The sequence below is a fragment of the Canis aureus genome, chromosome 31 (genome assembly GCF_053574225.1).
Source record: "Canis aureus isolate CA01 chromosome 31, VMU_Caureus_v.1.0, whole genome shotgun sequence".
Taxonomy (NCBI): domain Eukaryota; kingdom Metazoa; phylum Chordata; class Mammalia; order Carnivora; family Canidae; genus Canis; species Canis aureus.
Window position 1 is genome coordinate 8,576,981 of NC_135641.1, and position 26,070 is coordinate 8,603,050.

At 48.7% G+C, this 26,070-nt stretch overlaps 1 protein-coding gene and 1 non-coding gene across 4 annotated transcripts; one reads left to right on the plus strand and one right to left on the minus strand.

Moving 5' to 3' along the window:
- The first annotated feature begins 1,691 nt into the window (after positions 1-1,691).
- CMBL (carboxymethylenebutenolidase homolog) lies at positions 1,692-25,546 on the plus strand. 3 transcript variants are annotated; one of them, XM_077879589.1, is made up of 7 exons: positions 1,692-1,819; positions 15,012-15,245; positions 17,258-17,365; positions 21,249-21,391; positions 23,688-23,779; positions 24,074-24,135; positions 24,805-25,014. In XM_077879589.1, exons 2-6 carry the CDS (start codon positions 15,031-15,033, stop codon positions 24,131-24,133), a joined length of 618 nt encoding a protein of 205 aa, XP_077735715.1. In that variant the 5' UTR covers positions 1,692-1,819; positions 15,012-15,030; the 3' UTR covers positions 24,134-24,135; positions 24,805-25,014. The 3 variants fall into 3 exon arrangements, with proteins under 3 accessions (XP_077735715.1, XP_077735713.1, XP_077735714.1); XM_077879587.1 differs by lacking the exon at positions 24,074-24,135 and having other exon boundaries at positions 24,805-25,546; XM_077879588.1 differs by lacking the exons at positions 1,692-1,819; positions 24,074-24,135 and adding an exon at positions 1,885-2,036 and having other exon boundaries at positions 24,805-25,546.
- Positions 5,626-5,698, minus strand: TRNAE-CUC (transfer RNA glutamic acid (anticodon CUC)). Its single transcript has one exon. It is a non-coding gene; the product is annotated as a tRNA-Glu (tRNA).
- Positions 25,547-26,070: the final 524 nt, after the last annotated feature.

Below are 26,070 nucleotides of genomic sequence, written 5' to 3' on the forward strand. Positions count from 1 at the left end.
TTTCCTTTTGACAATTTTTTACTCAAAATAAATGTAAATGTGTGCTTTTTTTTCACCTTTCTTTTGAACTGATCTTTTAACCTTTTTTTTTTTTTAAGATTTTATTTATGTATGTATGTATTTATTTACTTATCTGAGAAAGAGGAGGAGAGAGAGTGCATGAGCCAGGGGAGGGACAGAGGAAGAGAGAGAGAAACTCAGCAGAAATTCAACCTGAGCAGGATCCCATGCAGGCTGCAACTCAGGACCCTCAGACCAGGACCTGAGCGAAATCAAGAGTCCCACACTTAACCCGCTGAGCCACCTCCCCTGAACCTGTTGTCACCTCTGCCTGGTTTCTTCATTAATTAACGAGTAGAATAAAATCTTTAACACATGTCATTTTAAAAAAAATTTTTATTTATGATAGTCACAGAGAGAGAGAGAGAGACAGGCAGAGGGAGAAGCAGGCTCCATGCACCGGGAGCCCGACGTGGGATTCGATCCCGGGTCTCCAGGATCGCGCCCTGGGCCAAAGGCAGGCGCCAAACCGCTGCGCCACCCAGGGATCCCTACACATGTCATTTTTACATGTGTGTGAGCACAATGATTTTACCTTTCCCTGAATATTACCGTTGAACAGTCCCATCATCTGTCTCACAAACCATACTCCTGTCCCCGTTTTCTCTTACTGATTTGCCACCTCTCTGCAGAGAAGATCCCAGAGGTAAAAATCATCCTCAATCTGGAGTCACACATCGATTAGAAGCGTCTGAATTAATAAGGTTCTGTCTTCGAGTCAGAAGACCTGTGGTTAAACTCTTGCGACCTCACGAAGCTGCTACTCCTCTCTTGCCCGCCGTTAGAGATTTTCCTAGGCCTCGTTCTTCCTCTTGCCTTAATCTTTGGAGCCAGCTGACCTGGTTATGACAAATTCAGGGGAGCAGACAAAACACGGAGCGGGAGCGGGGAGGGGGCAGCTATGACTAGGTAACGACTTATTTTTAAAAATAGCCTAATCTAGATTTACAACCAGGAAGCCCCAGGTCCTGGGAGCCAGGCGCACATGTGAATTTCACTGGGGGCCTCTCCCTGCTTCCAGGCTTCCTCCCCCGCAACCGGCCTTCCCTGCACCCCCCTCCTCTCCCCAGTCCCCCTTCCGCCCCCCGTACTCCAGGCCTCCTCTCCCACTCCCCTCCCCACCTCCCCCTGCCCTCTAGACCTCCCCTCCCCTCCCCTGCCCCCCCACCCCGTGCCCCCCAGGTCTCCCTCCCATTCCCCTCCCTGCCCCCCCACCCCTGCCCTCCAGGCCTCCTCTCCCACTCCCCTCCCCACCTCCCCTGCCCTCTAGACTTCCCTCCCTGCCCCCCCACCCCGTGCCCTCCAGGCCTCCCCTCCCTGCCCCCCCACCCCGTGCCCTCCAGGCCTCCCCTCCCTGCCCCCCCACCCCGTGCCCTCCAGGCCTCCCCTCCCTGCCCCCCCACCCCGTGCCCTCCAAACCTCCCCTCCCTGCCCCCCCACCCCCTGCCCTCCAGGCCTCCCCTCCCCGCCCCCCCACCCCGTGCCCTCCGTCCTCCCCGCCCCGCCCCTCCCCTCCACGCCGGCCTTCCCGGGAGGCTGGGAATCCCAGGCCGCCACTGGCCCGCGGGGAGCCGCCGCCCTCCGTCACCGCGTCCACTTCCGCCCCAGGGGGAGGCGCCTGCCCCTCCCGCCCCCCCCCCCCCCCCCGCCGGCTGCCCGAGCGCCCGCCCCGGGCTCCCGCCCCGACCGTCGGGCTCGGGGGCGCCTCGGCGCGGGCAGGGCGCGGGCAGGACGCGGGCAGGGCGCGGGCAGGACGCAGGTAGGTGCGCTCCGCGGGCGTGGGCCGCCGCCGCTCTGCCCGACTGGCGCGCGTGGGGGCCGGAGGCCGAGCGGCCGCGCGGGTCTGGAGCCCTCGAAGCCCCTTTCCGAACCCGGGCCCCGCCCCGCGCCGCGGAGGTTGTGGGCGCGAAGGGCGTCCGGCCGGCCGTTCCCCGCTGGTGAACCCCGTCTTTGAAAGGCGTAGTCGAAGTCGTCCTGTGCGTAGACTCGTGTTTAGTTTTTCCGTTTATCGCACTGTCTGGGTCTTTCTTTCATGCCATTGAATACTCTTTGTAATGACTGTCCTAGGTGGGACGTTTGGGTTGCGTAGTTTTTCCAAAATAAACCTGTGGGGAGGAGTGAGCATTTTTGCATCAAAACGTGACCGAACCGGGTGGGAGCTTGTCCACCAGACGTGCAGCAAGTCAATAAACATTGGCCATCGAGCTTTTGCAGAGGAGAAAGGTAGTTGATGTATTGGCGCCACCCAGGAGATCTGGACAGCTAATGCTCGGAAGTCTAGAATCCTCCGGTGGCTTGCAATGAGGGCTTCTAAGGGCAAACTTTGGGGAAGGGGTCTCCTGAGAAGGTGGCCACTGTTGATTGGAGGCCCATGGGTTCAGACCAGCAGGTGAACTCATGCTACTTTGTCTGGTGCCCTGGAGGAGGTCTTTTTCATCTCAGGTGGCTTGCAATCTGGAAAATATCTGTATTCCTCATGTTAGAAATTTAAGCAAGCATTTTTCTAAAAAAAGATTTTATTTATTTATTCATGGAGAGGCAGAGACACAGGGAGAGGGAGGAGCAGGCTCCATGCGGGGAGCCTGAGGTGGGACTGGATCCAGGGACTCCAGGACCATGCCCTGGGCTGAAGGCGGCGCTAAACTGCTGGGCCACCCGGGCTGCCCTAAGCGAGCATTCTTTTTTTTTTTTTTTTTTATTTATGATAGTCACAGAGAGAGAGAGAGAGAGGCAGAGACACAGGCAGAGGGAGAAGCAGGCTCCATGCACCGGGAGCCTGATGTGGGATTCGATCCTGGGTCTCCAGGATCGCGCCCTGGGCCAAAGGCAGGCGCCAAACCGCTGCGCCACCCAGGGATCCCTAAGCGAGCATTCTTATCCCTTGAGCCTAGGCCTACAAGTTCCTTGAGTGGCCCGGCTGTGCCTGGGCTAGATAGGGGCCCCCGTGTTCATTCTTTCACCTGAACTGACAAGATGGACGCTGGCTTCAAAAATCATTATCCAGGGATCCCTGGGTGGCGCAGCAGTTTGGCACCTGCCTTTGGCCCAGGGTACGATCCGGGAGACCCGGGATCGAATCCCACGTCGGGCTCCCGGTGCATGGAGCCTGCTTCTCCCTCTGCCTATGTCTCTGCCTCTCTCTCTCTCTCTGTGACTATCATAAATAAATAAAAATAAAAATAAAATCATTATCCACATTTGGCAGTATTTCCCCAGTGGTTAGAGAGGTTCTAGAAGAGAGGCATCAAGACATCCTCGGTGCTGGATACTTGATACGTGTTGCCCGGAAAGACTGTACAAGTCACACACACAGTCATGTGGGTTGGAGGTGTTTTTGATCTACTTGCTGTTGGAAGATACAACCTGTTGTTTTCAAAGTCCATTTAAAGCAAGGTGGTCAGAAGTGAGCCGGACAGGTGTCCGGGGAAATGCTATCCAGGCCTCAGAAGAGTTTGAGAGAAGGCCAAAGGCAGCCATGTGATTGGCATGCTTGAAGGCCACTCTTCACATCTACCTTTCTAATTAATGCTACCTAGACCTGTACTCTATGGAAAATACAAGCATGATTGCTGACAAACGGGATTCCTGGGTGGCTCAGCGGTTAAGTGCCTGCCTTCAGCCCAGGGCGTGATCCTGGAGACCCAGGATCAAATCCCACGTCGGGCTCACTGCATGGAGCCTGCTTCTCCCTCTGCCTCTCTCTCTCTCTCTCTCTCTCATGAATAAATAAATAAAATCTTTAAAAAAAATGATTGCTGACAAACAAATATCTGGAGTTGTTGGTGTTGTTAGATTACTGATGGGTAGACGGAAAAGTAGGGCTGTGCCTGAGCCTTTCCAGCTGCATGATCAAAAATCAGTTACCAGGCAAGTTCCTGCAGTGTTTTACTCAGTAAATGGAAAACACCGAGCCTTCCCCATTAGCCACAGCCTTCCTGTGTTATCTCTCAGCCTTTGTTTTGCTTGCTGATGGTTTCCAAATCTCTGAAGCTTCTAGTGATTTGTTCCTTGACTTCTTTGCTGGTTACAGTCCCACCGATGCCAATTCCCTTTGCTCATTGAAATCTGTTTTCTCTGTTTCTATTGGAGAAGTTCATTGCATTGGGAAATCTAACTTCTGAGTTATTTAAATACTTGAGGGTATGCAAGCAGGAAATCCATACGTGCTGGACCATTAGTTTACCATCCCTTCCTCGCCTTTTTGACTTCCAGTGAGAAAAAGGAAATGTTGTTCAGTTTCACTGTTAAAAGAAAGTTTTCAGCGAAGGGTAAAATCATACTCTCATACAGATGTAAAAATGAGCATATGTTGGGGCACCTACCTGGCTGGCCCAGTCTGGTAGAGCATGCGGCTCTTGATCTTGGAGTTGTGAGTTCAAGCCCCATGTTGGGTGTAGAGATTGCCTTAAAAAAATTTAAATGAGCACATGTTAAAGATTCTATTTTATTCATGAAAGAGGGAACCATGCAGATGTTATAACTGGTTCAAAAGAGAAGTCCAGAAGCACAGGTATTTATGGGGCAAAGGAATGCCTCAGGAAGGTTCAGGTTAGGAGAGGGGGCAGGACAGGGTAGCCTCCTGGAATTGGCGGATCAGATAGCACCAGTGATGCCCTGGGTCTTGTGCTGATGTGGAGGCGCTCGGTGTGTGAAGCAGGGCTGTGGGGTGTTAGAGAACAAATCATTCATTCATGGCATTTGTTAAAGAACGGTTGGCAGACCTTATTCAGGATCATCGAGATAGGTGTAGGGACCACTGAAGTGGGGTTTTATAGGAGGGGAGAGATATTGGGCTCAACTCTGGAAAAAACAAAGGAAAGTGGGAGTTTACAGCCAACGAGTGGAGTAGGGGACAATGGATGGGAAGTGGCTAAGAGGAAACATCACAGGGAATGGGAGTTCTGGAAAACTGACGTAACAGGGTTCTTGCAGAAGACAGGCCAGTGTGGTCAGGCCTCCCCCCCGGGGGGGCGGGGGCAGGGGAGGATGAGGGGCCAGATTAGATTTAGAGGGTCAGGGATTCTGCAAAACTGACTTGGCGGGATTCTTACCGGAACTGGACTTGGCCGAGATGCCATCGGAAACGAGGGTCAGGGTCTATTTGAGGAGAGAGTTCAGAGGAGCTCGGTGAAGGAGAGTCTTGGGTAAGGGGCGGTAGAGGTCAATTTGGGAGAGTGGCCTTAAGGTCATTCACATGTTTGTGGCATCTCGCGTGAAGGTCATGGTGGATCATGAGCGTTAGTGCCGAGCGCCAGTGTGGCCTCGCCAGGGAACGTGCCAGTCAGGGTCTCCTCTGCAGGGGTGCGTCTTGGTTACTCTTGGTGCCATGAAGAGGGTTCTGCCTTTCAGAGGCTTCGGTAGTGGAGACCACAGATCTGATTTTGGGGTGGCTAGGGAGTGTTGCCAGGCCCACCTGCCGTGAAACAGAAAAGCCCTCCTCCTCCTCGTTCCACCTCCTCCTCTTCTTTATTCCTTGGTCTTCCTCCTCTTCCTCCCCTTCTTCTTCCTCCTCCCCATCCTCCTCCTCCTCCTTCTCCTTCTTTTTCAAGATTTAAGTACCTTCTCCACCCAACGTGAGGCCCGAACTCACAACCCCGAGATTGAGAGTCTCATGCTCTACTGACTGAGCCAGCCAGGTACCCCAGAGAGCCCTTCTTGACATGAGGCCATCGCCGTACGTCAGGCCACAGTCCCCTCCCCGCGCAGGAGGAAACCTGTTGCTGCCTATGAACGACCTCGCGGTGAATGTCGTGCAGAAGGAACCTCGTGCCTCAGTGGAACAGCCTCTGTCATCTGTGGCACAGCCTATCGGGTCTTCTGACTCCGGCCCGTTCATTGTCTTGGCACCACTGCGACTCTTTGTAAGTCACTGGTAACCAGTGACTCCGTCAGCTCTGTCTTACCTGGTGGAGAACCGATTGGCTTCCTCCCACCTGTGGAAAACTGTTTTCTCTCCCTTTGCAATCGCAGTGTGCTTTTTCTCCAAACACATCTGTGTTTTTTCCCTTCTCCCTTCACACCAGTTGTCACATCTGCCTCATTCCCTCCTTTTATATGAATAAAATAAAATCCGTAATGTGTTCATTTTTAAAAAATCTTATGAGAGTTATGGTTTTACTGTTTTCTGAAAATTCTCATTTAACAAATGTGTCTTTTGGGGGAGGAGCAGGGCAAAGCCAAAATCCTGAAAGGGGGGGCACCTGGGAAGCTCAGTGGTTGAGCGTCTGCCTTCAGCTCAGGTCATGATCCAGGGGTCCTGGGATTAAGCCCCACATCGGGCTCCCTTCTTGCCAGGGTGCCTGCTTCTCCCTTTCCCTCTGCCTGCTGCTCCCCCTGCTTGTGCTCTCTCTCTCTCTCTGTGTCAAATAAATAAATAAAATCCTTAAAAAAAATCCCAAAAGGCATGTGCAGAAATTTTATGTATCCTTCAGTCAGTAGAGCTGCCAGGGTGTGTTCTCTGAGGCTCTTTCCCTGGGAGCACAGTGGGTGTGGTCTGTGCAGGGCGTCTGTCTGCCCTGTTGGCCTTGGCCTGAGCACACCCTGCGCTGCTGTGCCGCAGATGGGTCTGGCTGGAGTCCAGCCCTCCACACCCAGGCTCTCCTGGCCATTGCCCCTTTGTGCAGATCCGTCCAGATGGTGGATCTCTTGGCCATACACATTCCTTCTGGAAAGTGGGTATCAATTGAAGATAAAGTAAAAAAATTCAGGCTTGAGGCTGCTTTGTAATGGCCAGGGTTTTTGTGGTCTCCATAGGACAACTCAGGTAAGAAATCAGCCCAAGGACATCCAAATTGGCAAGGAAAAAGTTAAACTATTTGCAGATGATGTGATACTCTTTTCAGGTAGAAAACCTGAAAGACTCTACTGAAAACTTGCTAGAATACATGAATCCAGCAATGTCACAGGATATAGTCAATGAACAGCAATCTGTTGAATTCGTATATGCCAATAATGAAGCAAAAGAAACAGAAATCAAGGAATCAATCCCATTTACTATTGCACCAAAACCCGTAAGATACCTAGGAATAAACCTAACCAAAAAGGGAAAAGATCTATACTCTGAAAACTATAGAATACTTATGAAAGAGTATTGAAGAGGACTTAAAGAAATAGAAAAACTTTCCATGCTCTTAGATTGGAATAACAAACATTGTTAAAATGTCTATATTACCAAAGCAATCTACACATTTAATGCAATCCTTATCAAAATACCACCAGCATTTTTTATAGAGCTAGAGCAAACAATCCTAAAATTTGTATGGAACCACAAAAGACCCTGAATAGCCAAAGCAGTCCTGAAAAAGTAAAGCAAAGCTCGGAGCATCATGATTCTGGACTTCAAGCTATATTACAAAGCTGTAGTCATCACAACAGCATGGTACTGGCATAAAAATAGATACAGAGTTCAGTGGAACAGAACAGGAAACCCAGAAATGGACCCACAATATATGGTCAACTAATCTTCAACAAAGCAGGAAAGAATATCCAATGGGAAAAAGTCTCTTCAACAAATGGTGGTGGGAAAACTGGGCAGCCACATGCAGCAGAATGAAGCTGGGCCACTTTCTTACACCATACATGAAAGTAAATTCAAAATGGATGTGAGACCTAAATGTGGGACAGGAAACTGTCAAAATTCTAGAGGAGAATGAAGGCAGCAACCTCTTTGACCTTGGCTATAGCAGCTTCTCACTAGAGACATCAACGGGGGCAAGGGAAACAAGCAAAAATGAACTATTGGGACGTCATCAAGATAAAGTCTTTTGCACAGTGGAGGAAACAACAAAACTAAAGGCAACCTACGGAATGGGAGAAGATACTTGCAAATGACACATCAGATGAAGGGCTAGTATCCAAGATCTATAAAGAACTTATTAAACTCAACACCTAAAAACCAAATAATCCAGTTAAGAAATGAGCAGAAGACATAAATAGCCATTTTCCAAAGAAGACATCCAGATGGCTAACAGACACATGAAAAGATGCTTAACATCACTCATCATCAGGGAAATACAAATCAAAACCACAATGAGATACCACCTCACACCTGTCAGAATGGCTAAAATTAACAACACAGGAGACAACAGGTGTTGGCGAGGATGCAGAGAAAGGGGAACCCTCTCACTCTGTTGGTGGGAATGCAAGCTGGTGCAGCCACTCTGGAAAACAGTATGGCAGTTCCTCAAAAAGTTAAAAATAGAGCTACCCTATGATCCAGCAATTGCACTGCCAGTATTTACCCAAAGGGTACTAAAATACACCTTCAAAGGAGTACATGCACCCTGATGTTTAGAGCAGCATTATCAACAATAGCTGAACTATGGAAACAGTTCAAGTGTCCATTGCCTGATGAATGGGTAAAGAAGAAATGGTATGTATATACATACACACACACATTTATATTTATGTAATGGAATACTACTCAGCCATCAAAAGGAATGAAATCTTTACAATGATGTGGAGGGAGCCAGAGTGTATTATGCTAAGTGAATTAAGGCAATCAGAGAAAGATGACTACCGTATGATTTCACTTATATGTGGAATTTTATTTTTATTTTTTAAATTTATTTATGATAGTCACAGAGAGAGAGAGAGGCAGAGACACAGGCAGAGGGAGAAGCAGGCTCCATGCACCAGGAGCCTGACGTGGGACTCGATCCCAGGTCTCCAGGATCGCGCCCTGGGCCAAGGGCAGGCGCCAAACCGCTGCGCCACCCAGGGATCCCTCATATGTGGAATTTAAAAAACAGGTGAATGTTTGGGAGGGGGCAAAAGAGAGAGGGAAACAAATCATGAGAGACTCTTACTGTGGAGAACAAACTGAGGATTGATGGAGGGAGGTGAGTGGGGATGGGCTAGATGGGTGATGGGATTAAGGACGGCACTTGTGATGAGCACTGAGTGTTGTGTGTAAATGATGAACCCCGGAACTCTACTCCTGAAACCAATGTTGAACTGTATGCCAACGAAATAGAAATTAAATTAAAAAAAAAAAAAAGAAGAAGAAATCAGCCTAAGGAATCAGGCTATCCACAAATAGCACATTGGACATAGAATTTGCCACTGTTGGTACTAGATTGTTGTGACTTCTCCTACTATTAATAGTTTTATAACCAAGCTTGTGAAAACAAAACCATGAGGAATAGTTTCAAATTTTCTTTGAGTAAGTGACTAACTCTTGATTTGTGTTTCCTTAAAATTTAGTTATTTTCTTTCTAGAATATTCTGGAAGGTACAGGAAATAATATAACAGCCACCCATATTCATGTGACCCAGGCTTAAAAAATGTGGACATTTTGTCCTTAATCAAAACTTTCTTAGGAAATAAAATGTAACAAATGCAATTAAGCCAGCAGTCTTCACCCTCTCTCTCACCAGTAACCCTGGTGGTGTGTTTAGTCCTATGTGTTTTTAATATTTTTTTAGCATCAAAAAGGCCGTTGTCTTTTTTATATAGCCTTATATTTTAAGGTTTATCACATTGGTTGGCATACATGTAGCTTGCTCACTGAACTGCTATGCAATACTCTTTTTTTTTTTGCAATACTCTTTTTATGATTGTACTTGTATTTGTGTACAAATTGTATTTGTTTCCCGTGTATTTGTTTCCTGTGGCTGCCACAACAAATTAGCACAAGCCAGGTGACTTAAGACAACAGGAATGTGTTCACACAGTTGTGGAGGCCAGAAGGCCAAAATGAAGGTGTCAGGAGGGCCATGCTTTCTCTGAAACCTACAGAGGGGAATCCTTCCTTGCCTCTCTCCTAGTCTCTGATGGCTGCCGGCACTCCCTGGTGCTCCTTGGTACGCCTCGCTCCGATCTCTGCCTGTGTCCTCCCATGATCTTCTCTCCGTGTGCCTCTGTATCTAAAGTTCCCTCTTAAAAGGATACTAGTTATTGAGTTAGTAGCCATCCTAATCCTATGACTTCATCTTAACTTTAAAAAAAATTATTTATTTATTTGAAATGGGGAGGGATAGAAGGAGAGGGAGAGAATCTCAAGTAGACTCCCTGCTGAACCTGGAGCCTGATGTGGGTTGGGGGCTGCCCCCCCTCCCCCTGCATCTCACAACCTTGAGAACATGACCTCAGCCGAAATCGAAAGTCAGACATTTAACTGACTGGGCCACCCAGGTGCCCTGACCTCATCTTAACTTGATTATCTCTGCAAAGATCCTATTTCCAAATAAGGGCACATTTATAGGTTCTGAGAGTTAGGACTTGAACATATTTTTGGGGGGGAAAGAAGTCAAGCCACAATAATGAATACATTACAAGTTATCCTGTTCTCCTGAAAGTCAGATTGCTTCCCGTTATTGCCATCACATCTGTGCTGCCGAAAGCATCCCTTCCATACTCAGCACATATGTGCACCAGTGTGCATGTGTGCACGTGCGCACACAGAGGTGTAAGTTTTTCTAGGGAATACACTCAGCTGTGGGATTTCTGGGTTTCAGGGTATCTGCATCTTTGACCTTGCTAGACCTTGTCAGACTGCTTTCCAGAGTTTGGGTCAGCTCACATTCTCTCCCTTTTCCCTGCATGGACAGTGTCTCTTGGTGCTAACAGACGTTTCCCAATCTGCAAGATGCACAATAGTATCTGTCTTATGTACAAAATAGTATTATTTCTTAAATGCCAGTGAGGTTGAACATCTTTGCCTAAGTATATGTGCCATTCAAGTGTACCATTTTGTGAGTTGTCTGTTCTTATCTTTGGAGCATTTTTCTCTTGGGTTGCTTTTTTCTTGTTGATTTATAAGAATTCTTTGTATATCTTTTTTTTTAATTTTAAATTTTTAATTATTTATTTGAGACAGAAAGAGACAGGGGAGGGGTGAAGGGAAGGGGAGAAGCAGGTTTCCCGCTGAGCAGAGAATGGGGTGCAGTCCCAGGATCCTGAGATCATGACCTGAGCTAAAGGCAGACACTTAACCAACTGAGCCAGCCAGGTGCCCCACATTCTTCCTATATCGTACCTAGATGCTAAGTCTTCTGCTTTGAGAATTGTATCTTGAATAACAATAACTTCCCCACCACCACCACCACCTGGGCTATTTTGAAGCAAATCCCAGACATGTAGTAGTTTTATCTGTATTTACAGCAGCATGTAGCTATAAAAGGTAAGGATTGTGTACACACACACACACACACACACACACACACAAACCATCACTGTGGTAGTATTATCCCCCCCGCCTTCCCCACCATTAACCATAGTTCTTAATACCATCAAATTCTGGTCAGTTCAATTTCCCCCAGTTGTCCTACAAGTGATTTTTACAGTTGACTACTGCTATGGACTGAATTGTGTTGCCCCTATGTTCATCTGTGGAAGCCGTAACCCCCAATGTGATGGTGTTTGGAGGGGGTGCCTTCAGTGGTTAGGTTTAGATGAGGTCATGAGGGTGAAGCCCCTTGATGGGATTAGTGCTCTAATAGGAAGAGGCCAGAAAGCTTGTTCTCTCTCTCTCTCTCTGTGCCATGTGAGGACACAGGGAGAAGGAGGCTGTCCACAAGTGAGGAGGAGAGTCCCCATTAGCACCCGACCCCGCCAGCACCCTGATCTGGGACTCCCAGCCTCCAGAACTGTGAGAAAGACATTTCTGTTGTGTACGCTGCCCAGCCTGTGGTATTTTGTTATGGAAGTTGAGCAGGCTACTATGTACTTAATGAAATTATTAATTCTTTTCTTTATGGTTTATGTTTTTGGGTCTCATGTAAGAGATGCTTCTTTACTCCAAGATTGAAGAAACCTGTATTTCCTATTTTCTTCTAACAGATGACTTTTGCTTTCCTACTCAGGTTTCTCACCATGTGGCAGGGCTGCTACGTGGTAGGTGGGGATCCACTGTGATCTGTGTACTTGCCTGGGTCACTCAGTGTCGCATTTTATCCCCTTTATTGGCCAGTCCATCTTCCCGCCATGGATCCACCAAGCACTCCTGCCCCCGTAATGACCTCCAGAGTCCTGTCCTGTTCTACTCCATCTCTGTGCCAGCTTCACACCACCATCCTGCTGCTGGACCTGGCTGGAGGGATCAGCCTCAGGGACCGTGCACATTTCCCTGGTCTTTCATTTTCTCACTTCTCTTGACCCATCCAACCTCCCGCCTGCTCTCACCCTCACTGTTGACTCTGCTCTCAGGTCTCTGAGCAGATGTGAGTAGGGAGCATCCATAGCCTCCTGCCCCGATGCCACCCAGCCTTCCACCTTACCTCCTGGGACTATGGAGGATCCATCTATGCTTCCTAGGAAGGTGATCTTCTCCATGTGCTGACCCTGTTCCCTATCACCTAGCTAGAGACCATTCCCCTGTGCCTCTCTCACCGTCGGTTTGGTTTGGTTTTGCTTTCTTTTCCTCTGTGAGGTACCATTCTCATCCACATATAAATGTGCTGAGATTTCTTCCATTAAAAAATAGAAAGACATGTTGCCTTATCTTCCCTTCATCTTCTGCTCACTCTCTTTGCTCCTGTTTCTGGCAAAAGCCTTGAAGAGCTTCTGTATTCACTCTGATTCTCTCTTCTCATTCTCTCCAGCCTGCTGCTGTCTTGCTCATCCTGGTCCTTCAAACCTGTTCCCATGGAGGTCACCCTGACATCCACGTTGCTCAACCCTGCGGCCAACATCTGTGTCTCTCAGGGCATGTCTTCTTGTAGAACATCATGGTCTACACTCTGCCTCTTTGAAACCCTGTCTTCATGTGACTCCAGGCTCATGACTGGGGGTTCCTCCCCTCTCGCTTGCTATTTCTTCTCAGGCTCACTTGCTTGTTGCTTCTTACCTTCCCAAAGCCTTTAATGGTGAAGGCTCCAGGGCTCGATCTTCTAGATCCTTCTCTTCTTTGTCTACTGTCATTCCCTACATTATGTCATTCACTCTCAAGGTTTTAAATATTATGTACAGCTGATTCTCATTATTTACAGTATAGTTGACCCTTGAACAACATGGGGGTTAGGAATGCTGACCTCCGTGTATCCAAAATCTGCATATAACTTTTGACTTCTCCTAATACCCTATTGTTGACCGGAAGCCTTATTGGTAACATAAACAGATGATTGACACATATTTTGTGTGTTATACGTATTATATATCACATTCTTACAATGAAGTAAGCTACAGAAAAGAGAGCGTTAAGAAATTTTAAAAAAGAGAAAATACGTTTAGTCTTGGATTGTATTTATTGAAAAAAAATCCATGTTTAAGTGGATCCGTGCAGTTAAAACCTGTGTTGTTCGAGGGCCAGCCATAGTCATGTTCTGTGAAGTCACATGGACAAGTGGACCAGCAAATCCTGAACCACTGCTTCGAGGGGAAATACCAGTAGGTTCCTGTGAGCCTCTGGTCACATTTCTGTCAACTGGTCAGTACATAACCTTGTTTAATACGCCTTACTTAATATACAGTTAACTTATTGACGTTGAACCCATCATGAGCAGCTGTAGCACATACCTGAACTAAGCTTGTCTACTGTACATATTGTCTTTGGAGGCACATTGCAGCCCTCGTACCTGTTGGATCATGAGACAGCTCTTCAGCACTATGCATGGAGTCCATTTTTAAATAATGAAATCACCAGCAAAAAGCACTGAAATGCAGAAAACGTGGCACTCAACAGAAGGCAAACAGGATGCTTGTTTGCAGTGGGAGCTGATGAGAAAGCAGAGCATGGCCTTGTTAGACCTTGGTTGGGACTGTGCGTGTCAGTGACTCAGATTTGTCACTGCTTTACAAAAGTCTGTGGATGGTGGCGAAAGCACTGCAAATATTGATTTTGGAGTTGCAAGTAAATTTTGCAACTAGGCAAATTCATGTGCATGGAATCTGCAAAAAAACCGAGGCTTGGCTGTAGATTGCTGACTGTTCTCAAATTTATAGTTTCAGCTTGGACCCCTGCCCTGAAATTCTTATTATGAGCTGTCCACTGAGCTTGTCTGACAGACAATGCAGACTTACTGCCCCACATTTTAGACCCTACCTCCTCAAACCTGCTCTTCCCAAATCTCCTCTTTCTCATTTAAAAACACTCTGTCCTCTTCCAGTTGCTTGGGCAGAAAACCTCATCTTCACGGACTCCTCTTTGCCTCATTCCCCTTCATGTGCCATCTGCCAGAAAAACAGTTGGCTTTCCCTGCAAATTCTCTCCAGACCCCAGCCACCCTCAGGCTTCCCCCCCTACCGTCCATCTTCAATGGGTAGTGTTTTTCTGGTCATGGATTGTGAAAATCTTGCTCTAAGTAGATTTGCATTTCCTTCTGCCTTGTGCCCAGGGATTTCTCTGCCCAGGGCCAGTTGTTCAGTTAATTGCATAATCTATTCCTACCCTGAAAGGGTAGTGGACATTTTGGGGGATTAGTTTCTTTCTTCCCCTTCCTGGGCTTTCTAACCATGGTTTTAGTCCTAGTTGGTAGAGTTTTCTTTTCTTTTTTTTTCTTTTGTTGTTTTTGTTTTTATTTTCCCCACTAAATAGAATCCTTTGGAAGCTCTGACACTGTATGGGGTCTCAGTCACAAACCCCCATCTCATAGGGTCCCAAGGCTTCACTGGACACAGAATCCTAAGCACTGGGTTGTGTCACTGCTTATTCCTGGGTCTTGCCTGCTCCCCAGCGTCCCCAGGCTCCCCTTGTATTTGCTCATGCCACCTTGAACCTGGCTTCACGTCTCCTTTCCAATGCTGGCTCGGGGTTGTGCCCATTTTTCCTATGAGCTCCATTTTAATTTTTGTCTGTTGCTTACGTTCACTCTGGTATTTCTAGTGTTTGTAATGGGAATGGATTCCTGTTAGCTCCAATCAGAATCCCAAGTTACCAGTGATTTCCTCCATGAATACACTATGACTGTAGTTAAAAATAATTCTTTACTATACTCTTGGTTTTATTTACTGTATATAATCTTGGGATTTGCACCATTCAGATTATAAATAATGCAAGTTTCTCTCTCTGTAGCCCAACTTAAATCTCTCCAATGGCTAACGAGGCTTATCCCTGTCCGTGTGACATTGGCCACAAGCTAGAGTATGGAGGGATGGGGCGTGAAGTTCAAGTGGAGCACATCAAGGCTTATGTCACCAAACCCCCCTTTGACACGGGCAAGGCTGTGATTGTCATCCAGGATATCTTTGGCTGGCAGTTGCCCAATACCCGATACATGGCTGACATGATCGCAGGAAATGGATACACGTACGTATGAAGTTCTGTTGCTTTCCTTAAATTCATGGAAATTTCTGTGATCTCTTTTGTTCCCTTCTGGGAAAACAAAACCCAAACCAAAAAACCTCGACTGCATTCTAAGTTAGGCTACCTACTTCCTTATCTCTCCGGGGTGCAGATAAATGGGGAATGTCAAGTGAACCCAGAACACCACCTGGCGTCCAGAGGAAGCCACTGCTCCCAACCCAGTCCTGGGGCTTCAGTTTCTCCTTGGCGTGCCTGGCCCCATAGACTTGTCGGACCCTGAGAGAGTTATTTTCCGATGTGGGGCCCTGCCTGGACATAGGTACTGGACGCCTTGGGCAGACTCACCAGCTCTGAACTGGATCTGCTCCTCTGGCCCTCGATGCATCTCAGCCCAGGTCAGATTTCAGCAGGGCGCCCGGGGTTATCCTAGTGCCAACACAGGCTGTCCTGTTTGAGTTACAGGGGCTTCCAGAACTGATACCATGAGGCCTCACTCCTCTCCCGAAGGTTATGCCTTTGTCAGATCTAGTGGCGTGCTCGCCTTTGGCAGATAGACCTGTCTGCTCCCCACCACACCAGGTTTCGGCAAAGTGTCAGCAAACACGGAGGAGAGGACGAGCCACTCCTTCCCTCCAGCTTCAGAAAGCTGAAGACCCAGCCAGCCCTGAGTGTGGTGCACCCCTATTCCTTCGTTGGCTCAAAAAGCTGCAAATCAAAGTGTGCACCTACTTCATTTTCCTACAAGAGAGGTCACTTTGAAAGCACACCCACTGTCACATGATGCAAAGCTAGTGCTGACCGTACAGAGGATTTCCACTGGAGTTATCACTTTTTCATGCCCCCAGATTCCATGTGGATTGCGAGGCAACGTAAGTTTCTAGGGGCAAGCTCAGTAATAAACTCCCTGGCCAACCCTGGTGGCCCTCTGGCTCTGCCGGAGCCTGAGCTAGGGTGTTACAGGGGTAACTGTCCTTCATCCTCCCAACAACCGCCCCAGGATGGGCCTGCCCTGAGCCACCAGGTAGAGCTTGCAGGCTCCCACTGCAGCCGGCAGGCAGCTTGCACGGGACCGTGGCTCCCGTTGTCTCACGGTGGCTCATTTATTTGGAGGCAGAACATAAAAGATGACCAAAGAAGCCTGTGCCTGCAAGCCTCTCTCCCACTGATCCAACTCCTTTGCCCTCACTATCATCCTCTGAGGGTGGGCGGTGCAGAGTGCAGTCTGTTCAGCCAAGAAAATGGGGCTAAAAGTGAGGAAGTGACTAGTTAGGGCTACAGGGCAGACGGGGCAGGACTGGGACTTGAACTTGGATTCTTCTGACCCAGATGTCCCTTCCCTTCTGACGGGAAGAGCTCGGTTCCTCCATCCATGGCAATGGCCTTTATTTTGGGAAGTGAGTCTCTGGCCAGAGTGGTGTAGACCCACCCTCCAGGGTTGACTAGCATGGAGGATGGACACGTATTCAGGGACCCGGCTTGTTTTCTCTCTGTGGCCCTTTTTAGGCCTCCCCATGAGGCCTTCCCCTCTGCACAGGAGGTTGTGTCCTGTTGGCATCCTGGGAGGAGGCTGGGGAAAATTGCTTGGTCATCGTGACTGGACGTGCTACTCAGGTGTACCCTCTGACCTGGGCTGATGCAAAAGGCCAGCCAAGCGATGGGACTGCTCAGGAGGTGGGGCAGGGGGAACCCTGTGCTCACCCCACCCAGGGCCTTGTCACCCAGGGCTCCCTTCTGTGCCATGAATCTTGTCGGGAGCGTGCCTGGCCGATTGCCCCATCATCTCAGATGGGCTGGGCTATAAGCAGGCTGCCAGAGGCCGAGCACCTACTATTGTGAAATCCCAAGTGGCCTGGCCTGGTGCCAGCTGGCCTCTTTGATGGGATCAAAGTTGGCTTCTGTGGCCACCACTTTTCTTCTCCTGTGATTCAGAATCACTAACATAGCAAGTTTCTTAACGAATGTAAGCAAATACCCACAGCTCCGAAATGAAGAGCAGCTCATATCCTATTTTGCAGGGCCATCGTTCCAGACTTCTTTGTAGGGCAAGAACCCTGGCATCCTTCTGGGGACTGGTCCACCTTCCCAGAGTGGTTGAAAACAAGAGATGCCAGAAAAATTGATAAGTAAGTTATTATGCATGTTTGTGTCACCCTCCCTCCCCTGGCCTCCCTGCCCCAGGGCACCCAGGAGAGCAGGGGCTGGAGGGAGAAGGGGGTACGGTACAGCTTCACTGTTCAGACACCTACTCACCCTCCTTTATGGGGGGCTTCCATGGCCATGGCTAACGGAGTCTGTCCAGCTGCTTTCACTTAGCGCCATGGGTGGCCTGGAAGGTGGGCCGCCAGCAAGCCCTCCTGCTGCCTCCGCAGGCTCATCTGCCACGCCCCCTTCCCCCAAGCTTCATGCATGACTGCCAAGGGAACTTGGTCGATGCACCACAGTGTGGGTGGGCAATTTCCCTTTACAAGGAGGCTTTCAGGGTCCAGAGGGTCAACACTCCTTCCTTCCTGTCCTGGCTGCAGAACCAGCTGAGACAAGGGGCAGAGAAAAGAAACCAGAGCAAGGCCAGCCCCTTACTGCCCAGATGATTGGAAACCCACTGGGCCACCCCCACCCCTTGTCTAGACCGGACCCCACCTGCCCCCCTCTGAGAGGACTTTGGATCTTTACACCAGACCTACCAGGCCAGGGCTGCAGTCTTGCCAGGGCCCAGGGAGCAGTGTGAAGAAATGAGAGGGATCCCCGGGATTTCAGCCTTTTACTGAATTAGCTCCAGCGGCCCAGAAGCTTGGATCAGAGCGCTCAGCTGCCACTCCGACACCCCCTTTGGGTCTGGACTAAGCATGGAGGGTTCCCCACACCAGCTGTGACTCACCTTGGCCATTTATCCTTCTGAACACTCTCCTTCCCTGTTGCCTGACATGGGCCTGAGGTTTGATAAGCTGCTCCCCCAGCCCAGACTGGGGAAGCTGCTAAGAATGTGGTCCCTGGCCTGTGGCCTCTTGGTTCTTGGAACTAACTCTCTGCTCATTTTTTCCACCATCAGAGCTGACCCCAGGGCTGCTGGCCGCTCTGTCCCCTGAGCCTGCTGGCAGGCCTCCTGGCATGGCCGAGTATCTGCACCCGGGGCCGTGTTAACCAGCGGGTCACCTCAGGGCCTTATGGGCCAGAGACCAGTCCATCAGCTGCCTGTGGACTGCGTCTGGGATGTCAGCTACCTTGTCTTCCTCTGCCCCAGCCTGAGGAGCCTCCCTACAGGGGTATGAAGGCCTGGCTCCCCACCTCAAGTCAGGCAGATCCTCAGGGGCCACCCCAGCTCTGAGCTCCCCTGAGAAGCTGCTTGAGGCCCATGTGGACACTGTGCCACAGCTGTCTTCTCCCCCTGCCCGGCTCTGCTCCCTTCCTGCCCCTTCTGCGGTTGGAAGGGGGCCCTGAGATTCCCGGCAATCACCCTCCTGCACACTTACCTCTTCCAGGTCCCTCCCAGGGGACCTGCAACCCCCTGAAACCAAAATGAAGCAAGAAGTGAAGGGAAAGTTAGAGGTAGAAACACAAGAGAGCTACAGAGACTGGGGTGTGGATGTGAAGTCCAGCTTGCCGTGGGGCTGGCGTGGGGGAGAATAGGATGTTTTGCTGCCTTCTGATGAGGAGCTGTGTGGGTCTGCCTTCCATTTGTGAATACAAAGCAGAGGGATCATTTCTGGCAGGTGCTGGAGCAGCCCCGTGGCACTCTTCCACGGATGAAAAGGAGAGCCACGCATTTTAAATAAAAATGAGACATCAAACAGAATCACCGGGGCGCCTGTGTGGCTCAGTGGTTTACACATCCAACTCTTGGTTGTGGCTCAGGTCATGGTCTCAGGATCATGAGAGCGAGCCCCACACATTGGACTTCATGCTTGCTTAAGATTCCCCCTCCTTCTCCCCCCCCTCCCCCCCCCCCCCCCCCCCCCCCCGCCACCTGTGTGCTCTCTTTCAAAAAACAAAACAAAACCTAAAAACCAGAGACACTAACTTTGAAAGGGAGACTGAAAACCTTTATATGGTCAGGTGTTTTTGTTTGTAAGTAACAGAAGACCCATCTTAAATCTTAAATGCTGACTGCTTCAGCAGTCCTGGGATTTCTTGGTTTGTAGAGCTGCAAAGAGGTAGTTTCTGGCTTCAAGCAGGGGCTGGTTTCAGAGTGCAGAAACTATCTCCAGGACTTGCCTTCCAACATTTCTCTGCTTCATTGCCCGTAGGCTGGCTCCATTCTCAGGCAGCTTTTGCCCTTGGGTGGCAAGATGGCTGCAGCAGCTCCAGCCTTCCATTGGTCTCTTTTCCAGCAACCCAACAAAATTCTCATTTTGCCCTGATGGTATGGCTCAGTCGCAGGTCCATCCTTGGACTGGTCATTGCTACGAGATTGCAGTCCTCTGATGGTCAGCCTGAGCCACACACTTCACTCCTGGAACGGAGGGCAGAGTCCTCCAAGGTGTGGGGAGATGGGGGGAGGTGAGGGGAGGTGGGGGGAAGAAGTTTATCTAAAGCTAAACGCTGATGCTCCCTGAAAAGTGGGGAACACATGCAGAGCAACACAAGCAAAGACTTGCTCACTTGAGTTAAAGTATTTTTATAGAAATGGCCTCTTCCTTCCTGTCCCTTCTAATTAAGGACGTTATTCTTAAGATCAAAGCATTTGAGGAAAATTTACAACCACAAATGTCAAGAACTATTGCTTTTTCCATGTTATTTTGCAGAATTAATTATTGCTTATGTCATGAATATAACTGCTTGTATGCAGTGGTAGGATACATATATTTAAATGTGCTCAAGGATATGCTATGATTAAAAGGGAAAGGAAGTGCAAGAGAAAGGATTTCATTTTCTTTTTTAAATTGTAAGCAGCATTTCTTCCTTATCAGATCATACAGAACTTTCTGGCTGGCCTCGCTTCCCTACCTCCATTTGGGTGTATTTCTTCTAGTTGGAAATGCACCGAATTCCAAGCAACCAATTTGCAAATGAACCATTTGCAAAGACAGGGCCACTATTCTTGGTCCTCTCCTGGTTTAAATAGTGCTGATGGCTTTCCAAATTCTGCTCTGCTGTTTGGGCACAGGAAGGGACAGGCGGTACAGAGTTGGGATGTTAGCTGAGAGAGTGAATGTGCCAAGTCAGAGAGTTTGGGGAGGTGCCCATTTGGGCCTGGTGCCTGTCGGGGGAGAGTAGGCTGGGGTGCTCCATGGGGGCGGATCTTGGGATCAGGTTTTAGGAGCTGTGCTTAGGGCTTTGGCCTTTATCCTGAGGCTGTGGAAGGCCGGGGCTCAGCTTTCAGCTGGGATGTGAGCTGGTCTGATTTGTGGTTTGCAAAGAGCCAGCCTGCAGCCCTGTCAGGTGGTTGGAAGAGGCTGTGCTTGGTTAGAGAGGCCCGTGGGGAGATGTGCCCGTGGTGAGGACAGAGCTCCAAAAGTCAGAATCTTAGAACCTCAGGGAAGAACTAGCTGCTGCTGAAGCCCTGTTACCATCCACCGGCAGAGCACTTGCTGCCCAGCGCACTCCCCAGGACTCGTAAAATATCTCTTGATGTTTTTTGGTCTGCACCCCCCACCCCCGTGGCTTTACTGAGACACAGTTGACACATAATGTGTAAAGTTCAAGTGTACACCGTGTTGATTTAATACATTTATATTTTGCATAATGATTGCCAGCACAGCCTTAACTAACATCTCTACCTATCACATAGTTACTGTTTCTTTTTTGTGGTGTGAACACTTAGGGTCTTTCCTCTTAGCAACCTGCAAGTATAGAATATAGTATTATTAACTCTAGTCACCAGGCTGCACACTACAACCCCAAACTCATCAGTCTTTTAACTGTAAGTTTGTGTTTTTTGTCCAGTCTTTCCCCATTTCCTCATGGCCCATCCCTGGTAACCACTCTACTCTGCTTCTCTGAGTTTGGCTGTTTGGATTCCACATATAAGTGATCTCTGTCTGTTGATTCTTGAATAACTTTCTGTTCTAGAGAGGTTGATGCCGTCTTGAAGTATCTGAAACAACAGTGTCATGCCCAGAAAATTGGCATTGTGGGATTCTGCTGGGGTGGCGTGGCTGTCCATCACGTGATGATGAAGTACCCAGAATTCAGGGCAGGGGTGTCCGTCTACGGTGAGTAGGCCTCGTACATTTTACACAGTGGAAATGGGAGGAGTAGTCGAGTGACGGCCCTGAGCTGCTTCCCAAGCTAACAGTTCCAGAGCAACACACAGCCCCATGGTGCAGAGATGGCCCAACCTAAGGAAATTGGCTTTAAAATCTGAAAGTAGAGGTGGAGGTTCGTAATACAGTGACTGGAGGACGTCACTGGGATTGTGGCATCTGGGTCCCAAGAGCCAGCTGTTGGGAAGGTCACCTAACCCGAGGGCTTGATTCTTCACCTAGGATGAAGAGGGTGACATTTGTTTCCGTGATAATGGTTACTATCAAGCACTATTTTTTATAAGGAACATCTATGAACATATTTTCCCAAGATAAGCATTATTTTCAACTGCGTACACACTACATATATATACATATACACACACACAGGGAAGGAAGGAAAGAAAAGGAAAAGACTCTAAAATGTAAGTAGCAGCATCAACCCCGGTATCATAGCAATGAAATAAGAACATACCTGTATATAGAAATGGCATACTAGGGGATCCCTGGGTGGCTCAGCAGTGTGGTGCCTGCCTTTGGCCCAGGGTGCGATCCTGGAGTCCCGGGATCGAGTCCCACGTTGGGCTCCCGGCATGGAGCCTGCTTCTCCCTCCTCCTGTGTCTCTGCCTCTCTCTCTCTATGTCTGTCATGGATAAATAAATAAATAAATCTTAAAAAAAAAAAAAAAAAGAAATGGCATACTAAGTTCATGATCGAGAAGCAGACCATAAAAATGTCAAAAAAAAAAAAGGAAATTTGGCTTTCTTTCATGATGGTACTAAGGATTCTTTTTTGGAGTAATGGTTTCTTGCTGTGGTGTTTTTGCTTACTTTTAGCATTAAAAAAAATCCTTTAAGCACGAACTTACAGGCAAGCTAGTAAGGGTCAGGTGCGGTTGGGCGCGGGAGAAGGCTGCCCCAGGTCCCTGCCCCCCGTGGCGCCCCCCCCTTCGCCCCCGTGCCCCTCCATCCAGCCTCGTTGGCCCCCCTGGACGCCTCGCCGGCGCCCCCTCCTGGACGCCCTGCACCCTACACGAGTTGCAGGGCTTGTGGGGACTGGGAGGCTGGAGGCTCCGCGGCGCTGTCCAGCCTGGTGGCCCGGCCTTCCTGTGGCTGCCCGCCTCCCGGAGAGGACAGGTGAGGACAGGTGAGGGGCGGCTCCGGGCTGCTCAGCTCGGCTGTGCTGCCCGGGACCTGGACACAGGAGGTACCCGCTGCTGCTTCCCACGGCCGGGGCCTGTCCCTGCCACACCTGAGTCAGGCTCGCCTGTGAGTCGTCTGATGGGGCTGGCTGGGCTCTGTCCTTCCCCATTGGGGCAGTTTAGCGAGCACTCCCCCACTTGGGTTGTGTGACCAAATCCCTCACCCCAAACCCCCCTTCATGGCAGCAAGAATCCTGTGCATCATCCAGCCAGTCTTACTCTGTTTCCTCGTAGTGATTTTCCATCCACTGCCCTGACCCTGCTCCTTGACCCTAAATCCCCACTTGTCCTTGGGGTACCGGGCTTGAGTGACCTCTCTCCCCTGCAGCAAACCCCGTTTAGAGGTCCCTGTTGAATAAAACTCCCTTATCGAGCGTCAGAATGACCCTTTAACGCAGCTCTTACCTTAACATGGCATTGGAGTGCAAGACTCTGGCCCGTGTTCCTCCAGCAGCGGGCACACCGCAGTCTGAATCCTCGAGGCAGAACGGGCTTTGACCAAATGCTCGCTAAAATTCTGAAATGAAGGACGCCAGGGAACTTTTACAGACGGCCTGTGAGGACCCGGGGGCACCCCCGAGACGTCACAAGCATGGTCTTGTCTGAGCACAGATACCTCATGAAACAGCCGCCCCGCCTTGGGAATGAAGTCACGGCACACTGAGGTCAGAGGCTGCAGGGCTCATGGACCGTGAGAGGCTTCTAGAACAGTAGGGCAGATGGTCCCAATGTGAACGTTTCTCACCTCTTGGTAGTTGAAGGCAGGTCCTACGGAGCATTTCTCGGGCCGCTCCTGTCTCTTTGCAAGCCAAGAAGACAGCAAGGTCCTATTCCATTATTTATGGTCTGACCCGTAGGGAAGGGAAGAGCGGGAAGGTCTGATGAGATCAGTTTCTCTTTGAGATTAATTTTATAGGCCACGCCACATCTGTGGAATTGCTAAAAAGGAAATAAGCCAAACACCAAAGCACATATTTTACTTTGAAAAATCAAACCAAACCCACATAGATTTCTGAGGTGCGTGAATGGAAGTCCTACCCCGTGTTCCTGTCTTCATCTTCCAGGCATCATCAAGGATTCTGAAGACGTGCACAGTTTAAAGAACCCCACATTGTTCATTTTTGCTGAAAATGATGCTGTGATTCCTCTTGAGCAAGTAAGTTGACCTCTTTCCTCTTCTCTTTCCACCTTTCCTTGTCTTTCTAAGATCTATTTATTTAGAGGGAGTGCGTGTGCTTGAGCTGGTGGAGGAGCAGAGGGAGATGGAGAAAGAATCCTCCAGCAGACTTCCTGCTGAGCGTGGAGCCAGACCCGGACCTGGGGCTCGTTCTCAAGACGCTGAGATCATGACTTGAGCTGAAATCAAGAGTCTGATGTTTAAGTGACTGAGCCACCCAGATGGCCCTCCTCTTCTCATTTCTGTATTTAATAACATGATCTGACCTTTCAGGGAAAATGTTCCAAAGGGTTCATTTGTTGCTCCAAATATTTTTCAACATTAAAGTTTTAAAGGTGGGTGTTATTGGGGACTTAGGGACCATAACCCCCACAAAGTGCTCCAGGTCTGGCCTAGTTACTGGGCATAGAAGCAGGCCCTGCCTCCCCATCATCCCATGGGGAACCCATGAGTTAAGATAAAGTGTGTGTCGCTAAAGATGTGGGTGTGGGGGCTCCTGGCTGGCTCAGTCGGTGGAGCTTGCAACTCTTGATCTTAGGGTCGTGAATTTGAGCCCACGTTGGGGATCACAGCTTAACTTAAAAAAAAAAAAAAGACTTGGATGTGTTAAACCCCCAGCATGTTGATAAGAAAAAAGCAGAACTGTGGCATACAAGCAATCGTTTAGAAATTATTGTTGTTATTCATAATTAATACGTTATATTAATACAAATTTAAAATAGTTTATACTTGAATATTTTGTTGAATGTTATACAAAAGATATTTATACAGTTTCAAATAACTGGTATTGTGTCATTTTTATATGTTCAAAATCCTATCCTTTGCCAGAGGTAAGGACTGTGTTAGTTATAAAATTAAAAGAAAAAAAATTCATGATAGCAACGTCATGAGGCACTGGCACTGATGTTAACTTTCTTTTATGAGCATTCAGAGAGTGTTTGGAGGATGGGAAATATGACTAGATTGTTAAAATCATACCATCCATCATATCTTTTGCACGTCAGGTCTCTTTGTTGACTCAGAAGTTAAAAAAACACTGCAAAGTGGAATATCAAATTAAAACATTTTCTGGGCAAACCCATGGCTTCGTGCATCGGAAGAGAGAAGATTGTTCAGCAGAAGACAAGCCCTATATAGATGAAGCAAGAAGGAATTTGATTGAGTGGTTGCACAAGTACGTTTAGCCGCGGCCAAGTATAAACTTCCTCAAAGTAGTTTGCATCCAGAAATTTGCTTTGGGATACTGGGGTCATTTGATTTAATTTTCACTTTATATAAAATACATCAAGGAATCCTGAAACTCATTATTCCATCTGAAACATACATTCAGTAGAAAATGGCAATGCATGGTATAATTTAACTTTTAACGCATTAAAAAACCCCCAAACCAGGTCAGTACCTGAAGAATTTGGATGATAGAGTAATATCCTAACTATTAGTAAAAACCTAGGGCTGTTTATGGACCAGCTGACAGCTCCGGTGTGGACTTCATGATTTTTAATTAAGTACATCCTTTAAAATGATTAACGTGCCAAAGCCATGAAGAACATGAAGTATTAACTCAGATTCAAAGCCCAGCTTAATTGGGCATTTATCTGTCTCAATGCAGATGAGTCTGTGGTGTTCATAATTTCGTTATGAGAGATCCTGAGGTTAAAATAGGGTTTCATTGACCTATCAAGCCCATAAGCTTACTTTTTGAATGTGTGGCTTTTTCTAAAAGCTAATAAAGAACCATGGGTTACACTGACTGTTTCCTAGGAGGTGATTTTCCCAAACATGGGCATTCGCGGGGCTCAGGGCCGGGGCCTGCATCGGAAATCACTCATGCATTCACTCAGAAGGATGGCGGTGCACAGGGTCGGGGTTCAGTTTTTAGATTTTATTTTTTCATTTAATTTTGTATTAGAATTTTATTATTTATTTATTCATGAGAGACACAGAGAGAGGCAGAGACACAGGCAGAGGGAGAAGCAGGCTCCCTGTGGGGAGCCCCTGGGACTCGATCCCAGGACCCCGGGATCATGACCTGAGCCAAAGGCAGACACTCAGCCACTGAGCCACCCAGGCGCCCCCAGTTTTTAGATTTGAATTAATTCATATTAAATCCCATGAACAGTTCGGCTCCTCAGTAGCCCTAGCCACAGCCGTGCTCAGCGGCCACACGAGGCCCGTGGGAGCCGTATGGGGCAGGGCCGGCCTGCGCAGGAAAGGCTCTTCCTTCCAGCCGCGCCCTGCTCACTACCCTGTGACAGGCCTGCAGGTGGTCT

Coding starts and splice junctions, on each gene's coding strand:
- CMBL (XM_077879587.1), top strand. CDS start 15,031: ATGGCTAACGAGGCTTATCCCTGTCCGTGTGACATTGGCCACAAGCTA. Junction 17,366..21,248: donor GATGCCAGAAAAATTGATAA/GTAAGTTATTAT, acceptor TTTCTGTTCTAG/AGAGGTTGATGCCGTCTTGA. Junction 21,392..23,687: donor GGCAGGGGTGTCCGTCTACG/GTGAGTAGGCCT, acceptor TTCATCTTCCAG/GCATCATCAAGGATTCTGAA.